At 46.0% G+C, this 17,822-nt stretch overlaps 1 protein-coding gene across 2 annotated transcripts; it reads right to left on the reverse strand.

The window, feature by feature from the left end:
* Positions 1–703: 703 nt before the first annotated feature.
* Positions 704–17,167, reverse strand: nots (nothepsin). Of its 2 annotated transcripts, XM_018756047.1 has the most exons (9): positions 16,838–17,167; positions 15,301–15,481; positions 14,665–14,782; positions 14,221–14,339; positions 5,430–5,629; positions 5,206–5,331; positions 3,006–3,150; positions 2,810–2,908; positions 713–1,137 (listed from the first exon to the last, which is right to left on the reverse strand). In XM_018756047.1, the coding sequence occupies exons 1-9, from the start codon at positions 16,894–16,896 to the stop codon at positions 955–957; spliced, it is 1,230 nt and encodes a 409-aa protein (XP_018611563.1). In that variant the 5' UTR covers positions 16,897–17,167; the 3' UTR covers positions 713–954. The 2 variants fall into 2 exon arrangements, with proteins under 2 accessions (XP_018611564.1, XP_018611563.1); XM_018756048.1 differs by lacking the exons at positions 15,301–15,481; positions 16,838–17,167 and adding an exon at positions 15,160–15,294 and having other exon boundaries at positions 704–1,137.
* Between the last annotated feature and the right edge of the window lie 655 nt (positions 17,168–17,822).

Consider the following 17,822-nt stretch of genomic DNA (forward strand, 5'->3'; position numbering starts at 1 on the left):
TATAAACTATTTTTTTTTTATCATTACCTCAGAGGAAAAAAATGCCCTGTACATTAAAGTGGTCTGAGATGTAAACCTGTCCACTGTTTTGCCTGTCCTTCCTGGCCAGTGCCGAACTCCAGCTGTGAATCCCCATTTGTGGTTTGGGGTTCTGCGTATCTCCAGCTCTAGTGCTCTTTTCCGAGGGAGCTCCCTACTATTGATAACTGTGAGCCTCTGACCATCTCTACGCATCCTCTCCGAATCTCTGCGTGACAGTCCACATAGGAGCTGCTGCCTTGGATCTGGACTTATAAACATGTAGCCCTTTATCTACCTGTAAGTCTCTGGCTCGTAGTTTCTGTACTAGTCTCTAGTTAAGTGTGTGTCTTAGTGCTTTGTCCTCTCAGATCCTGTCTGGTTCAGTGGTTCCAGGTCTATAATTATGCATCGCCACCTAGGAGTCCTTATCTGAGTGTCCGGCTGACCATCAGTCCAGTCTCCTCGGTGTCACGCTCTGTCCTCCTACTTGGACTCTTTATTGGGTGGCTTCTGCTCAGGTATAAATGCGTCACCAATGACCAATGGAACTCTTACGAAAATCCCCAGGACTGTGGCATTAGAAATCTAGCATTACTTACCTCTGACATGCACAGTAAAATCCAGGACACTGGTATAATTTTACCATGTGAACTCTATAATCAATGACAAAACTAAAGGCAGGGGATAAAAAAAACATTTTTTCACAACACATCTGTAAATGCAGGGCAAAGACAGCACATTGGTTTAATGGTGATTCTGAAATAACATGCAAGCAAAGTAAGATGAATAATTTTTCATTTTAATTAGCCACTTGTATATGCATGAGCTCCATGACAGCAGTGAAGTCATTGCTGTATGCCCTGCCTGCTCACATTCTTCATGGAAACAGGGCCTGTATCACAAAGGAGCGTCCTGGCTGGGGTGGCACAAGGTCTATGACCCCCACTCGCCTGTCTGGCGAGCTGGAGCGAAGCCCACGCGGTCCTGACCGCGGTCGAAAACGGTGTAAAACTCTGAGATGAAGACATCTCCCAGGATCCAGAGAGACTCATGGCGAGATGTTATTTCTGTAGCTTGGAAGCCACTGAAGCAAATCTCCTGGCCACTGATGATCTCCTGGGGATGGGGGGAGTAGGGTCATCATACCCCAGCCAATATGGACACACCCAGAATACGTGATCACATGACCAAACTCAAAACAGGTTCACGCAATACTGACATGCTCATGAAGTACAGAGCCCCTCATACAAGAAGCGATCACACACTGATCACACACTGATCACACACTGATCACACACTGATCACACACTGATCACACACTGATCACACACTGATCACACACTGGACCAGTGGTTCCCAGATCTTTTTGGTGGAAACCCTGAATGTAGTCCTGTCCCAGCCTGGACCTTAAATACTGCGGTGTTAAAGCTCAATTGTGTCACGTTCCCCGCATCCGGCACATCGGCGACACCTGCCGTTCCCTGATGGGAACGACAATAAAGAGGGAAGCCGAGGAAGCCCGGACGTGGAACCTTGTTTTGCCTCCTTGTTTCCCTGAGAACTGTGTTACCGAGAGAGCCATTCCGACTTCGACCCTTTGCCTAGCCTTTTATACTACGTTTGCTGATCGCCTGACCCTCGACACTGATTATGGATTCCGATTCGGCTTCCGTGCATGTCGATCCGAGAACTTTGCACTTGAGTCCGTCCGCGCTACGCGCAACCGTGACAAATTGTTTTGATATGTTATGTTCATTCATACGGTATTATTGAACTAAGTACCAACACATTTACATTTTCAGAGTTTGTAATTGGAGAAAATAAGTGTGTGTGTGAAGACTTTATTACACAATTAAGGATTTTCTCCATGGTACTGCTTCATTTTGTGGGTGAGCTCCTCTAAGTTTACTTAAATTGCAGCACTATGTGTTATATTCAGATAAGATGCTACTTAAAACGGGCCTCTAGCTGGTCTGCTTGACGATATTGGACATGAACGGGCTAAAACAGTATTAATCAGATATTACATTTACCTGCAGCAATTCTGCTAGGGTGGCAGAGAGGCCACCACACAGTACCTAGATGTTTGGGGTGTAGGTTTGAGTCTGGCTCAGGCTATGTGGAGTTTGCATGTTCTCCCTATGCCTGCATGGGTTTCTGTCAAGTGCTCAGGTCTCCTCCCACAGTGCAAAGGCATGCAGTTCAGGTGAATTGAGACTAAATTGCCCCTCGTGTGTGAATGGGTGCATATCTATGGCTGCTGTTCACACGCACACACTTTCAGAACTGCATGTCCCATATGAGGTCGCAGGGAACCAGAGCCTACCCAGTAACACAGGGTGGAGGGCCGGAGGGGACACACCCAGGACGGGATGCCAGTACATGACAAGGCACCCCAAGCAGGACTCAAACCCCAGACCTACCGGAGAGCAGGACTGTGGTCCAACCCACTGTGCCACTGCACCCACCAGGCTGCTGTTCAGTGGACTGCAATTCCATGATAAGGCTCAGGACCTCTGCAACCCTGAGCAGGACAAACACTTAAGAGAAGTGAACTATCCTACTTTACTTACTATCTCAGTTTGAGTAATCATCGGTATTATTTAATTTTCTGAAACTGTTCCCTGACCTTCAGGAACCCCTCTTTTGGGTGACAACCCTGGGTTCAGGAACCACTGCTCTAGACAGGGTTCTTCTGTATTCTGACTTGCTTGTATACCCACCTCTCCAAGACCAGTTCCTGTTTTTTCATTCCAGGTAAGTGAGGCAGGCTCACTTATACACACACCTTTTTGACATAGGACTCTGCAGGCAGCGGATACTTCACCCCATTCAGCGTGAACGTAATCTGCGGGAGGCTGGATACCCGGACGCAGTCCACCACAAACTGCAGGGAAAGGAAAGATGCGCTCATGTCACGTAAAGATGCGGCACAATGTGTTCTGAGGAGCAGAAGGTCAGCTGAAGGAGCAAATGACTCTCACCTCTCCCATGGATGTGGGTGTGGCTCCGATGAGCTGCTGCAGGAGCATGATGTCACCAGTGGGGCCCCCGATGAGGGATGTCCCAGTATCCACTATGGCCTGGCAGCCAACGGTACAGAAAGTGCTCGTCCCCTGGACCTTCACACTAAGAGCGATGTATAAACACACACAGCTTCTGCTTTTACACTTTGACACAGAGATGACAGGAAGTGTTTACTGAGTCAGCTGGGGTCAGGTGTCCACGTGCAGCAGCAGGGGCCACATTGGTGTTTGAACCTGCATCCTTGAAGGCGACAAGAGGAATAACTTCCATCTCCTGCCAGTAGAGAGAGATGTTTGCTCCAATATTCAGCATTTTTATCAAACATGAAGTAGTGCCATGAAGGGTGTTTTTATTTCTGCATAATGCTCCCGACGACATAGCTCTGGAGATCCGTAGATCACGCAAGCCCTTCCGCCACGCCGAGGCCCCGATCCAGGAAGAGTTATTTCTGCTCTTTTTAAATTATTTTAATTTTACAGCAGCTCGAGGTTAAGAAAAAAGTTAAGTCTCACAATGTATTATATTAATTATATTTATTCAAGATATTGACAGAAGCAAAGCTGTAAAATCCAATGATGTCTGTGTTATTAAGCTTTCAATTATGGAGAATATTGAAGAAGCTGAAAGTGGCCAGAAGACAACAAACATTTGATATGCTTATGGGCTGAGGTCAGCAATACAAACTGGAATTAAATATAAGGTTGTGGAGATGATGTATTTGTATTTTCTGTCATTTTAACCCACACACACACTGACTGACTGAAACCGCTTGTCCCGAGCAGGGTTGCAGCAAGTCAGAGCCTAACCCAGCAGCACAGGGCATAGGGCTGGAGGAGGAGGGGATGCACCCAGGATGGGACGCCAAGTCCATCGCAATGTACCCGAAGCGGGACTCAAACCCCAGACCCACCAGAGAGCAGAACCTGGCCAAGATCGCTGCGCCACCGTGCCCCCTCTGTCATTTTAAATTAGTTTTAATTTTGTTTGAACTTAGTGTAGGAATGAAACAAAAGTTTGAGAGAGCATTCCTGTATATTATATTTATCTGTATTTTAGGTTTCAGGAAATCATCGGCACACAGCTACCAGCAGTACAGGACACCTACACCACACGCTGCCTCAGAAAGATGATGCGCATCATGAGAGACCATAGTCACCCCGCACGGGCACTTTTCTCTTCCTTACCATCTGCAAAACAGCTTCGGCCTAGTCGAACCCGCACAGCTAGGTACAGGAACAGCTTTTACCCCACTGCTGTAAGAGTATACAACACTAACCAAATGTGCTACCTTTAGTAACTAGAGTTGGACTGCTCCACCCAAGCACATTGGTAAATTACACTGCCACTTAAACACTTTACCAGTGTTTTAAGAATTCTCATTCTCTCGTTCTGAGTTCTCTGGCTGTCAGCTGGCATTATTGTTACTACTGTTACCATTATTTATTGCTATTGCTGTTGCACTACTCACTGTCGTCATTGTTTTGTTTGTGCAGTGTTTCTATTGTCTTTCTCCATAGTCCGTGGAGAAGCATTCAGGAAGATTTTCATAATACATGTACATGGTACTTGTATCTATGACAATAAACTTGAAACTTAGACTTAAACATAACCAGCAAAAAAATTAAGGGTGATCTGTATTCACATGTTACTGATGGCACCTTGAGTGACTTTGGATTTTCAAACAAAACAAGTTACAAACACGATTCTAGTTGTGTTTTGTAACGATCTGGCTAATGAGTTAGCCCAGATCCTCACGTGGATTCCAGAAAGGCGTATAATTATATAAACCCAGACGGACACGGAAAAAAGGAAGCTCTTCTTTTTAATATCTTGTAGGCAACTATGGATGACATATTTCACACAGCTGTCTTTACAATAAAATAAACAACATTAAAGTAAACTCCAAAACGTGCGAGGCACAAAATGTGTACATGGCCAAGTATATCAGCCTGCGTGCGCGCGGGAGAGAGGACCAAGGGGAGGAGCAACCCCTTAGTCTCCACCATAATACGTCATCATTACAGTTTGTAAGTTCAGGAGCCAGAGCACATCAAGCAAATCATACCTCATAGTCATAATAGGCAGTGATAAACTATCCATTAGCTGTGAAATGCAGGAGCCCAATGTGTCTGAATGCAGGAAGTGCTGCATGCTTACCTGTCGATTTTGATCTGCCAGTAGTTTTTCTGAGTAACAGGGACCCAGTGAAGGGATCCAGTGTAAAGAGCCTCATCCACCCCTCCCAGCAGCAACTCCCCTTCTGGAATTGCAGTGTTCTTCTTCCTGGTGGATGTATGGACATCCATCAGACCCGCACACAGCTATCAGTACAGCCATTCCCGCGCTCCCATCATTACTATTAGCCACACCCCTTCGCCCACCTGCTGAGGTAGAAGGAGAAGATGGGCTGTGTCACCTTCTTCTGGGCCATCATGGTGTCAAACACAGGTGAGTCCACCTCCTCCGCCAGTGAGGGGTAGCCCAGACCCAGGATGCCATCAAACTGGCCCAGGACGAAGGTGAAGCCAGGCTCGTACACAGACTCCCCAAACTCCTGGTCCGTCACCGACAGATCCCCCACCTGGAAAACAGCAGAAGGACCTGAATCTGTGTCCATGGCAACACAGCTCTCATTGCCTGTACACTGTTTGGTTGGGATTTGTGCTTTATATTTCTCCATCAATCATATGATCTCAAAGACAAACTTGTTTTCAACACAGTGAATTTCTTTGAGGAGCTCAACTGTCTCCTTTAAAGGGTTTTACTTAAAAATAAAAAATACAAAAAATAGTTTGTATGAAAAAGTTAATGATGAAAGTATAATAAGACATTTTCATAAGCTATAGTAACCAGCTGATGAAATGACATTTTATCACAAAAAATGTTTTCAAGATGCTTTCTTTTTACTGCACATATGTTTTTGTTGGGTTAATGAGTGTAATGTAAGTGAAAAGGAGCTCAATTAATTACCATTTATTTAATTACCATTAAATGGGAAAAATAAATAATTTGTTCCTAAGTATTATTTTTCCCATTTCACCAAACCTTACCTTTCAAACACGCTGAAAATAATCTTTCACAGACTGCTCATAAGTGTGAGGTGACAGCACGTTCTGGCAATTTCTAATTTAACATATGCTCATAAATCTGAGTTCTCATCATAAGAGCATTCATTGTGCCAGTGAAGACTGTGTACATATTAATACATATACAGAATATGTTTAAAAAAAATCTCCCTCTCACCCTCACATGGGGTGGTGTGTGTGTCTTTCTCAAGCTTTGGTCTTCTGTCAGAGGCCTTGGAGTTTGAGGGTTCTGTGCAGTATCTTAGCTGTTCCTAGGACTGCACTTTTCTGGACAGAGATTTCAGATGTTGTTCCTGGAATCTGCTGGAGTCACTCTCCCAGTCTGGGGGTCACAGCCCCAAGTGCTCCTGTTACCACTGGGACCACTCTGGACTTCATCTTCCACATCCGTTCCAGTTCTTCTTTCAGCCCTTGGTACTTCTCAGCCTTCTTGTGCTCTTTCTTTCTGATACTGCTATCGCTCGGGATTGCGGCATCTATTACAATTGCCCTCTTCTCCTCCTTGTCAACCACCACTGTCTGATTGGTTGGCCAGCAACTGCTTGTCAGTCTGGAACTTGAAGTCCCACAGGACTCTAGCTCTCCTGTTTTCAACCACCTTTGGTGGTGTCTCCCATTTGGACTTGGGGACTTCCAGTCCATATTCTGCACAGATGTTCCTGTACACTATCCCAGCCACTTGGTTATGCCTCTCAGTGTACATTGTCCCAGCTTGCATCTTACACCCTGCTACTATGTGCTGGACTGTTTCAGGAGTGTCTTTGCACACCCTGCACCTTAGATCCTGTGTGCTATGGTAGACCCCAGCTTCTATGGATCTGGTGCTTAGATCTGGTTCTTGTCCTCCCATGATCAGAGCTTCTGTGCTGTCCTTTCAGACCGGCCTTTTCCAGCCACTTGTAGGATTTCTTGATGCGAGTAACTCCCTTTATCTGTCAATGATTAGGGTTAGGGTTAGGGTCAGCCTGTGGAGGGGCTTGGTCTTCCACGATGTCTCCTCTTCTTTCTCATCACCCTCTGTCTTCTGCTGCCTGAGGTACTCACTTAGTGGTTTCTCCTGGGGGGCTATCTTCCTGATGTATTCTTGGATGCTCCTTGTTTCAAGGTACTAAGAATTGTTGTATCCTGATCTTGACGGCGACATGGCTAAACCGCAACATTCCCGACTCTGCATTGGAGTTAGTAGGCTTTGTTCCGCGCCAACAGGACATCTGCTGCCGGCAAGAAAACAGGTGGCGGACTCTGTATATACGTGAACAACACTTAGTGTATGAATGCAGTTGCCATGGACAGACTCTAGACTCCCGATTTAGAATACATTATGGAGAAGTGCAGGCCTTTCCATCTTCCTAGGGAGTTCTCTGTGGTTTTTTTGTAATTGCACTCTGCATACAACCACATGCTAATGCTAAGTTAGCACTAGAGCTACTACACTCAGCTATTAGCAAACAACAGAACTCACATCCAGAAGGAGTCTTTATTGTAGCGGGGGATTTTAATCAGCCAAACCTCAGGTCACTTTATCCAAAATTCCACCAGAACATTAAATGCTCAACCAGGGGTAAGAACACACTGGGCCATGTTTACACAAATGTTAATAATGCACATAAGGCCCTGCCCTGTCCCCATCTAGGACAGTCTGACCATCTTTCCTTGTTAATGTTGCCAGCTTACAAGCCACTCATTAACAGGATTAAACCAATAAGCAAAATGGTTACAGTATGGCCTGAGGGCACAATGTTACCGCTACAGGGCTGTTTTGAGCGCACAAAGTGGAGTGTATTTGCCGAAAACAACTCTCTAGAGCAATAAACCTCATCTGTCCTGTCCTACATTAATTCCTGCACATAGAATGTTACCACAGTTGAGAAAACCCGTGTGTTCCCTAACCAGAAACCCTGGCTGACCAAAGAGACCAGGAGTTTACTAAAACAAAGAGATGTTACTTGCAGGGCAGGTGACACAGCAGCCTATAGTTTAGCGAGGGCTAATCTAAGGCGAGGCATTAATGCAGCAAAACTCAACCTTAAATTTAGGATTGAGGACAGTTTTAGTAACAACAACCCTCAACATATGTGGCAAGGCATACAAGCTCTCACAGACTACAAAAGGAATGACAATTTGCCTATAGATAGTAATTGATCCATAGTGGAGGAACTTAACTCGCACTTTGGCTGCTTTGACAGAAAGAATAATACAGGTGATCCCTGATTTACAATGGTTCAACTTACAATTTTTTCAACTTTCTGATGATGAGCTAGCGATAGACATTCAGCAGAAACCGTACTTGGAATTTTGAATTTTGATTTTTTTCCAGGCACGTGATACGTGGTGTGATACTCTCCCACAATACTGGGCAGCGGCAGCAGTCCACATCTCCCAATCTGTCATGCAGAGATGTGTATTAGGTCTATTAAATGCATATTCAACTGACGATATTTTTGACTTATGATGGGTTTTCCGGAACGTAACCCTATCGTAAATCGGGGACCACCTGTAGTAGGGAAACAGTTAGGCCTGCACTGCCACCCGATCAGCATCAACCACCAAAACTGGATACTTACGAGGTTAGAAGAGTTCTGCGCAGTGTCAATGTGAGGAAACCAGCTGGTCCTGATGGTGTCCCAGGGTGTGAACTTTGTGCTTGCCCTGACCAGCTGACAGAGGTTGTCACCAGCATTTTTAACCTCTCATTGACAGCGTTGCTGTCCTAGCCTCCCTCAAAACTACAATAATTGTGCCCATTCCCAAACAGCAAGACGTGAGTTGCCTGAATGACTATCACGTGATTGCATTTACTCCCTTGATATCCAAGTGTTTCGAGAAGCTGATTTTGGCACATTTTAAAAGCATCATCCCTGCAACTCTGGATCATCATCAGTTTGAATATCCGGCAAACAGATCAACAGAGGATGCAATCAGCCTCTTCCTCCACACTGCCTTGGAGCACCTGGATGGGCCAAAGACGTTTGGCAGAATGCTGTTCATTGACTTCAGTTCGGCCTTCAACAGGGTCATCCTCAGCATACTGGTGTCCAAACTCCACAACTTAGACCTAAGAGCAAGCGTCTGTAGTTGGACTCTGGACTTCCTGACCAGAACATTAGGGTAGGAAAGCACACATCCTCCACTCTCCTCCTGAAAACTGGTGTTCTGCAGGGATGTGTGTTGAGTCCTCTGCTGTATGCACTCTTCACCAATGACTGTCTACCTGCCCATGCAACAAACACCATTGTGAAGTCCACAGGTGATACGACATACAAACAATGATGAGACTGCATACAGGGACAAAATACCAAAACCTGGCAGCCTGGTGCTCCACCAACAATCTCATTCTTAACTCCAATAAGACAAAGGAAATTGTGGTGGACTTCAGGAAGAAAAGGAGAACTGATCTCGGTCCTGTGTTCATAAATGGCGAGGCTATGGAGAGAGTCCCCAGTTTCAAATTCTTGGGGGTGAACATTACAGAAGACTTCTCTTGGGCTACACACACCTCTATTGTCATTGGAAAGGCACAACTGTATTTCTTGAGGAGACTGAGTAGAGCGAGACTGCCCCAGGATCTTCTTGTCAATTTCTATCGGTGTACAGTGGAAAGTACACTGACATATGGGATTACAGCATGGTACGCCAGCTGCACAAAAGAAGACCAGAAGGCTCTGCAACGGGTCATCAGGATGGTTCAAAATATCATCGGCACACAGCAGCAGTCAAAGACATTTATCTGTCCAGATGTCAGAGCAGAGCCTCCAACATTGTCAGGGATTCCACTTACCCTGCACACCACCTCTTTAAACTGCTCCCCTATGCAAGGTGATAAAGGACACTCACACACCACAAGGAGGAAAATCACCTTCTTCCGCAGAGCTGTGAAACAGCTGAACACTGCCTGATTTTTAGTGTATAATCCTGTTATTATCTATTTATTTACTGTATTATTATCATGCTGAGGACAGGCAGGCTGAAGACAGGTGAGTAGTGGACCCAGTTGCAGGTTGGTTTAATCTTTCTACGAGGTTCGTAGGACAGGACACAATCAGGGTCAGGGACAGGCGAAGGTCTTTCCAGACGTGAACGTCACAACACAGGCAATCCAAAATCAGTATTCAAAGAGAACAGGCGGGGGTCAAAAACCAGGAATGAGAGAACGAGCAAGACACATAGCAAGATGAAGATGCTGAGACTGCAAAACCACGAGGGCGTTTGCAAGAATTGGCGTCGACGGGTGGACATGGAGCTCCTTTTATCCGTGTCTTCTTAATTGAGCGCAAGTGTTGTCGCTCCGCTTGTTCCCGGGGGTGTGACAATTATCTGCTTGAATTGTTTAATTTTCTGTTTTTATACTTAAGTGTTTCATTTTTATATTGTCTAAAGAACTCAGGGAATACCACTATAATTTCGTTGTATTGTACACAGTACAATGACAAAGTCTTCAATTCAATTCATCTTGGACAGTAGCTCTAACACTCACTAACCCTTGGCCCCCATCTTTTTGGCTGTTGTACAGTCTCAGGGTGCTAGACTTCAGGTGGAACCCTCCATGCATTGTGAGCAGTTTTCGTGCCTTGACATATGTGGTATCTGTTCCTGTGGCCAACTTATTATTCCTGCAGGGTATCTGATGACTGCCAGGGCGTACATGTTGATGGCTTGGATCTTATTCCTACCACTGAGCTGGCTTCTCAGGACCTGCCTTATTCTCTGGAGGTATTTGATTGTGGCTGATCTCCTCGCTGCCTCATCGTGGTTCCCATTGATCTGTGGGATACCTAGGTACTTGTAGCTATCCTGTATGTCTGCAATTCTGCCTTCTGGTAATTCCACTCCTTCAGTCCTGATCACCTTCCCTCTTCTTGATACCATTCAACCACACTTATCTAGTCTGAATGATATCCTGATGTCATCACTATATATCCTGGTGAGGTGAATCAGTTCACTCCTGGCATACAGCTTGATGTCATCCATGTAGATGAGGTGGCTTATGGTTGCTCCACTTCTGAACTTGTATCCATATCCACTCTTAGCGATGATCTGACTTAGGGGGTTCAGGTTTATGCAGAACAGCAGCGGGGACAGAGGATCACCTTGGTATATGATGACTTGATGGTCACTTGTGCGACGGCCTCGGAGTTGGCTTCTTGTGTTGTTTTCCAGAGCCGCACTGAGTTCTTGAGGAAGGCCATCAGTGTCCTGTTGGCCTTATATAGTGTCAAACACTCCAGTATCCATGTGTGGAGCACTGAGTCGCAGACTTTCTTGCAATCAATCCAGGCGGTGCTCAGGTTGATCTGTCTGGTCTTAGAGTCTTTGGTGATTGCTCTATTGACCAGTAGTTGGTGCTTTGACCCTCTGCTGTTGTTTCCAATGCCCTTCTGAGCTTCGCTCATGTACTGACTCACGTGCCTGTTCAGCTTACAGCTATGATGCCTGAGAGGAGCTTCCATGTTGTGGAGAGGCAAGTTATCGGCCGATAGTTTGAAGGTGTTGTACCTTTGTGGGGATCCTTCATGATCAGGATTGTCCTGCCCTGTGTTAGCCAGTCTGGGTGAGACCCTGATGTTAGCATCTCATTTATTTGTGCTGCCAGGTGTTCATGGAGTGCAGCTAGCTTCTTCAGCCGGTAGGTGTGGATCATGTCAGGTCCTGGTGCTGTCCAGCTCTTCATGCTTGAGATTTGCTGTTGGATGTCTGCCTTTGTGATGATGAGTGGTTTTTGCTTTGGGAAGTTTCTGCGGTCTACTGTCAGGTCCAACAGCCACTGGGTATTGATGTTATGTGATACCTCCTTCTCCCATATGTCCTTCCAGTATTGCTGAGTCTCAGCCTTGGGTGGGTCTGCTCATGTGCTGTTGTTCCTTTGCAGCTGGGGGTACACTCTAGATGGTTCTTTGGAGAACAGGCCATTTATTTTCCTGGCTTCTGCTTCTCTAGTGCATCACTTCAACCTGGGAGACAGAGCTGTGAGTTTTTGTTTGGCAGTTTCCAGGTCCTCATTTATGGACATTTTGCTGTACTTCTTTCTCATCCAGGAGATATCTTTCATCACACCCTTCTGCACCTCTGTTAGCTGGCTAACGCCTCTCCAGGTTTCCTTGATCTTGGCCTCCAGCCTTCTTCTCCATGGGGGGCACTCTCTGCATCTTGCAATCTTGATCTTATAGCCCAGCATTTCCAGGATTACTGTTGCAGTGGCATATACAAGCTCATTGGTGTCTGTAATGGTGGTAGTGGGGATAGTGAGTAGTGCTGTGTTGACATCTGTGAGCATCTGTTCTGGGAGTTTGTCAGTGAGCCGGAGATTGACTGTATTCAGTCTAGCCATGATGCTCATAGTCAGGTCAGAGGATTCAGCTGTCATGATTGGTATGGTTGCATCAGCTGGTTCTGTAACCCTGCTCTCCTCCATCAGGGGTAGCCCTTCATTTCCATGTTGCTGAGTGCCATGGCTGCTCTTTTGGAGCCTCTCAATCTCCAGCTGTGACAGTAACATCCTTCTATTGATGTTTGCACATTGAGCTATCAGGGCAATGTCCAAGCCAGTATGGCTTCAGTTATAGTTCTCTCACTCATCTTTCAAAGTAGGCTTGTGTATAGTATTAGGAGTCTAAGCCTGGGGACTCTTACTGAAGGCTCACCATGACTGGGATTTGAACCCGGGTTTCCTGCCAGTCGGTGACACCACCTCTAGGCCATCCAGCGGCTATATTTTATTTTATAGTAATCAAACCAGGCGGTGATCAGGTTGGTCTGTCTGGTATATATATATATATATGAAGTAAAAAAGGCATTAAATGGTTTGGGCTGTGGCAGCAGGTAGCATAGTAGTCAGAGCTGCTGTCTTGCACTCGAAAAACCCGAGCTGGATCCCCCATCCCCCTTGGTGTAGTACCAGGAGCAAGGTACATAACCTGACTTGCTTCAGTAACGATCACCCAGCTGTATGAACAGTAAATCGTTGAAAAGTACCTTAACTTTATGGAAAATTAAATACATGCTCACCAAAATGCAGAAGAAAGTGTTGTATGAGTAGATGTAGAAATGACTACTGAAGCCTACAGAAAACTGAAACAAAGTGTTATAAGGCCAGCACCCACAATGGTATGCTGTATGCTGCAAATATATATACATATACGTATATGCATATATACTTTTTATTAAATGTAAACACAAAATCAATGCTGCAAAATGAATGGACCATGGGCCTTAATCAGGATGTAAAAACCAAAGCTGGACAAAGAAATGAATAAGAATCACAGAGAGTCATGTGACGCTTCAGCTAACTTTTATGTATTGTAATCTTTATTTATGATTATTACAAAAATCAAGTGAAGACATCATCATCCGAAGGAGATACTGTATTCAACACAGTTATATACAATGTTTTCTTCACTTTTTTTGTAATAATCAGTTTTTTGCGATGAACAGCTCCATTACACATATTTTTAATTGTATGGTTTGGTTACATATGTTTCACTGACAGTTACAATTATGTTATTTTTTTCTGTGTTTGATCACTTCTTTGGTTCTTATGCTCACTTATCTGGTTTGTTGTGATGGTGCAATTTTTTCTTCTTCCATTCCCTTTTTTTTGTTGTTGTTCTGATCTCCATTTCGCAGTTCATATGAATTGTTAAGGTTATCTGCAGCATCCTTTTGAACTGGTGCCCTGCATGTACTGGACACCAGTGTCATTCCTACTCGCACTTTTCCAATAATCTTCATTGATCCACAAAGTTGTCGTCATGTGACTCTGTGTTTGTTATTTCTTGGTCCAGGTTAGCTCTTTACACGCTGAGGAAGGCTGATGGCTGAAATGTATTCATGCTATTTCATCACTGTTACGTTTACATTAAATAAAAAGTATATATCAATATATATAGTTACCACAGTGAGCACTAGCCTTGTAACACTTTAAATACCTTTAAACTGCAATTTGGGGAAAAAACAGCTGAAAAATAAATATGAACATGTTCGGAAAGTACTGCTACGCACTGGTTTAAACCTGTCGGTCAGACAACATGTGGTGCTGTTAGTGTTCAAATGAAGCCACAATGTGGAGATGTACTTCCTGCACAGACAGTACCGTGAGGATGTCCCTGGCCAGGATTCCCAGCATGCGTCCAGTTCCATACTGTATGGAGATGACCTTGCCGTCCTGCGTGTAGCTGCTCGACTTGAAGGCCTTGAACTTATGGTGTCTGGCTGCACAAAGAGACACACCTGGTTACACATTCCGTGCTGCAGCACGCTGCCAAACACCAAAACTGGGGAAGATCTGCAGATCTCAGACCTACACTTTACTGGGACATTTCAGTTCACTGTTGTTCTGCCATAATCAAAAAGTTGTGTATATTAAATATGAAATGCAATCTTCATCTCATTCAGTTTGAGACACTATCCCAACACCAGTTTTATTACACCAGTTTGGAAGGTGACTGAACGGTGTTCGATGGACAGGACACCGATGAGCACACTGCCAGCACCAGGGAGACCCTTGTGGACATGATGTCCCGATGCCTGGACTCACCACATGCCTCACTGACGCAGTAGGATGAGGGGACCCACAGGTCTGCTGAGCCGGTGTCAAACACCACAGTGAAGTTCTGCTGTGGGGTCCCCAGTCCTATGTGTCCGTAGTACTGGGCCTTGAGACACAAGTGACACGAGACAAGGATGGCCATCAGCAGTGAGGTGAGCCTCCTAACACCCCCGGAGCCACACAGACACCCAAAGAGCAGCCACACATCGGCCTGTGTAGCTATGTAAACTGAATTTAATAAAGTTTCATTCATTCATTCATGTCCCCAGGAGAGTGGGCTCAAATGTAGGAGCTACTCTGTGGGTACCAAGTTTCTGTCGGTCTCTTCCAGGTACTGTGGCTTGGTGTGAGTTTTGGATTTTAAATTGTCCCTAATGCATGTGTGTGCGTGTGTGTGTAAGTACCCTGCGATAAACACGAATGATTACTTAACACTTTGTAATTCCCGCTGTATGGTTTGTGTGTTCACATCACTTATCGTACATCCAGGTACCGAGGGTGGGTAGATGTCCGCAAGAACTTGTTCTTGACCCAAGTAGGTTCATGAAATGTTCCATGTGGTGGAGTGTGGCCTGGAGACACTTGGAGAGGAGGTGCAGCGCAAGGCATCGTGTTCCCACTCACATCCATGTAGTTGTAAAGCTTCTCACTGGTCCAGCCCAGGCCAAGGGTATGAAGGCGCGGCGGGAAGCACTGAGAGTATTTGCGAGCAAACACATCGGGTTGGTGGTCCTTCAGGAAGCTCTCGAGAAGCTGGGCAGAGCGCAGCTCGGTACGAACCGAGGAGAAGCGCTGCAGAGGGATTCTGGAAAAGGCAGCCAGGGCAAAGCTTTAATGATGCTGGCGGGCAACTGTGGCCTTCGAGACTCAGGGGTGGGCTGCTTCAGCACCCAGTAGTGCAGTTAAAATAGTCAGCTGGACAAACATTACATCACCTGAGGTCAGGTGTGTTGTAATTTAAATGAATTTTAGAATATTTAGACCCCCTTCTAGAACTTTAGACGGTGCCATGTGATCATGCACGTGACACATTGTGACCTTTTGCCCTTAATTTATCCATGTGAACCTATCTGGAGTTGCTTAGTGTGCTGTGTCTGTGTTATTGTGTCTCGCTGCTGCTGTGTAATAAATAGAGAGATTCATTAATTATATATTGATCAATAAATCATCTGGAAAAAAGTCATCTCACCTTCATCAGGCAGTTACTAAAGGAATTTTGAAACACCCACAATCGCAATCTGTGAGGTTTTGGAGACCCCTCTCCTCCCCCCACCACTCTAGGCTGTAGTGTGGGAGTGCAGTACCACACACTGTCAGACTGTTTCTTGTCGACACAGCAACTCGGCCGTTTGCTCCATCGATGCGGCAGGACCAGTTGTAGCATATGAAAAAAAAACGTGCAAAGCACTGTCGAGGAAAACCACCACTTTCGGTAGGAACATGAGGAGTGTGCTGCCAGTGCGTGGAGCACCAGTCACAAATTCACAGCAGTGTTGCACAGAGCAGACATCACAGTAAATAACCCTAGAGGTTAATTAAAAATGACTTTGTGTCACAGTCAAAGTGGGATAGGTATGTGAAAATCAGCTCCTGCTGTCACCTGGTGAACATGTTTCAATCCCGAACTCAAAAGACCAAGGGATGCTCTATCTCCGTTAGGTGTCTGACTGCAGAGCAGAATATTTCCTAGCGCTTAAGAGCCTTGACATGTAACATGCACACAATGCCAACAAAGCGCTTTTCCCAAGCAGGGTCACGGCGAGCCAGAGCCTAACGCGGCAACACAGGGCGCAAGGCTGGAGGGGGTGGGGACACAGCCAGGACAGGGTGCCAGTCAGCCGCAGGGCACCCCAAGCAGGACTCGAACCCCAGATCCACCACAGAGAAGGCCCCAGTTAAACTTGCTGCACCACTGCACCCCCCCCAACATGTAACAGGTGGCCTATGTTTAAGTGAAATGTAAAGGTGTATTGAAAGTTGAATATAAAGTCATTTTGACTGTTTCAGTGAAATGTAAATGGGTGTAGAGCTGAGTCACATGGAGTCGCCCCCCCTTCCCACATGTGAAGAGCCCCTGAGCAGCTTCATACATGCCAACCGGCAGGTGAAGCATCTGAAGAGTAAAACTGCAGTAATTGAGTGAGAGGAGGTAGTTTCTTACCTTATGAGTGCCTGGGCTGGCAGAGCGCAGCAGAGCAGCAATACGGTACTCCACCCCATGCTATATCCTGTGCGATGGTTTCGGTCTGACGGCAAGTCCTACTCTATGGCTGCCTGTCACAGCAGTGGGTGGTGCTTGGAGCTTGACCCAGAGCACGACCAGGTCAGGCTGCTCTCACAAGCTGTGCAGCTGTGCTCAGTACAGTTATTAACCCCTGCCACCTGGTCAATGTGTCAACAAACAGGATGAGTGTTTGCTTCTTATCAAGTGCTGAGGTGTGTGTAGCTCCAAAGCTCTCTCAGAAGATTCTAGAATGCAGGGAACACTTACAATGGAACATATGATGAAGAAACACACTGCTATACATGGAGGGCCAGTGCACACAAGCTCAGGTGCTTTGTTGACTTCTGGTAAACTGACCTCTGAAATCCTGCACACATCAGTGAGGACATTCCAGTGTTCCTTTGCATTTGGTATCAACTCACTTGGTCAGTTAACAAATCCTCCATGATTTTGGTCCTCTTCATGGTGTGAGCCCCAGCAATGACTGACACACACACACACACACACACACACACACACACACACACACACACACACACACACACACACACACACACACACACATTTTCAGAACCGCTTATCCCAGATGGGGTCGCGGGGAACCGGAGCCTACCCAGCAACACAGGGCATAAGGCCAGAGGGGGAGGGGACACACCCAGGATGGGACGCCAGTCCACCGCAAGGCACCCCAAGCGGGACTCGAACCCCAGACCCATTGGAGAGCAGGACTGTGGTCCAACCCACTGCACTACCGCACCCCCACACCCCAGCAATGACAGCAATGCAGAGATCTCTGGAAACTTCTGGAACAAGCGAGTCGGTTTCTGACCTGATGTGCCCTCGTGCAGGTCACGCTGAACCCCTCTGGCAGGGTTTGAGCGGTTAAACATTAGGCAATAAAATCTGCTGTTGTTCATGCTTG

Source organism: Scleropages formosus, chromosome 24 (genome assembly GCF_900964775.1).
Source record: "Scleropages formosus chromosome 24, fSclFor1.1, whole genome shotgun sequence".
Lineage (NCBI taxonomy): Eukaryota > Metazoa > Chordata > Actinopteri > Osteoglossiformes > Osteoglossidae > Scleropages > Scleropages formosus.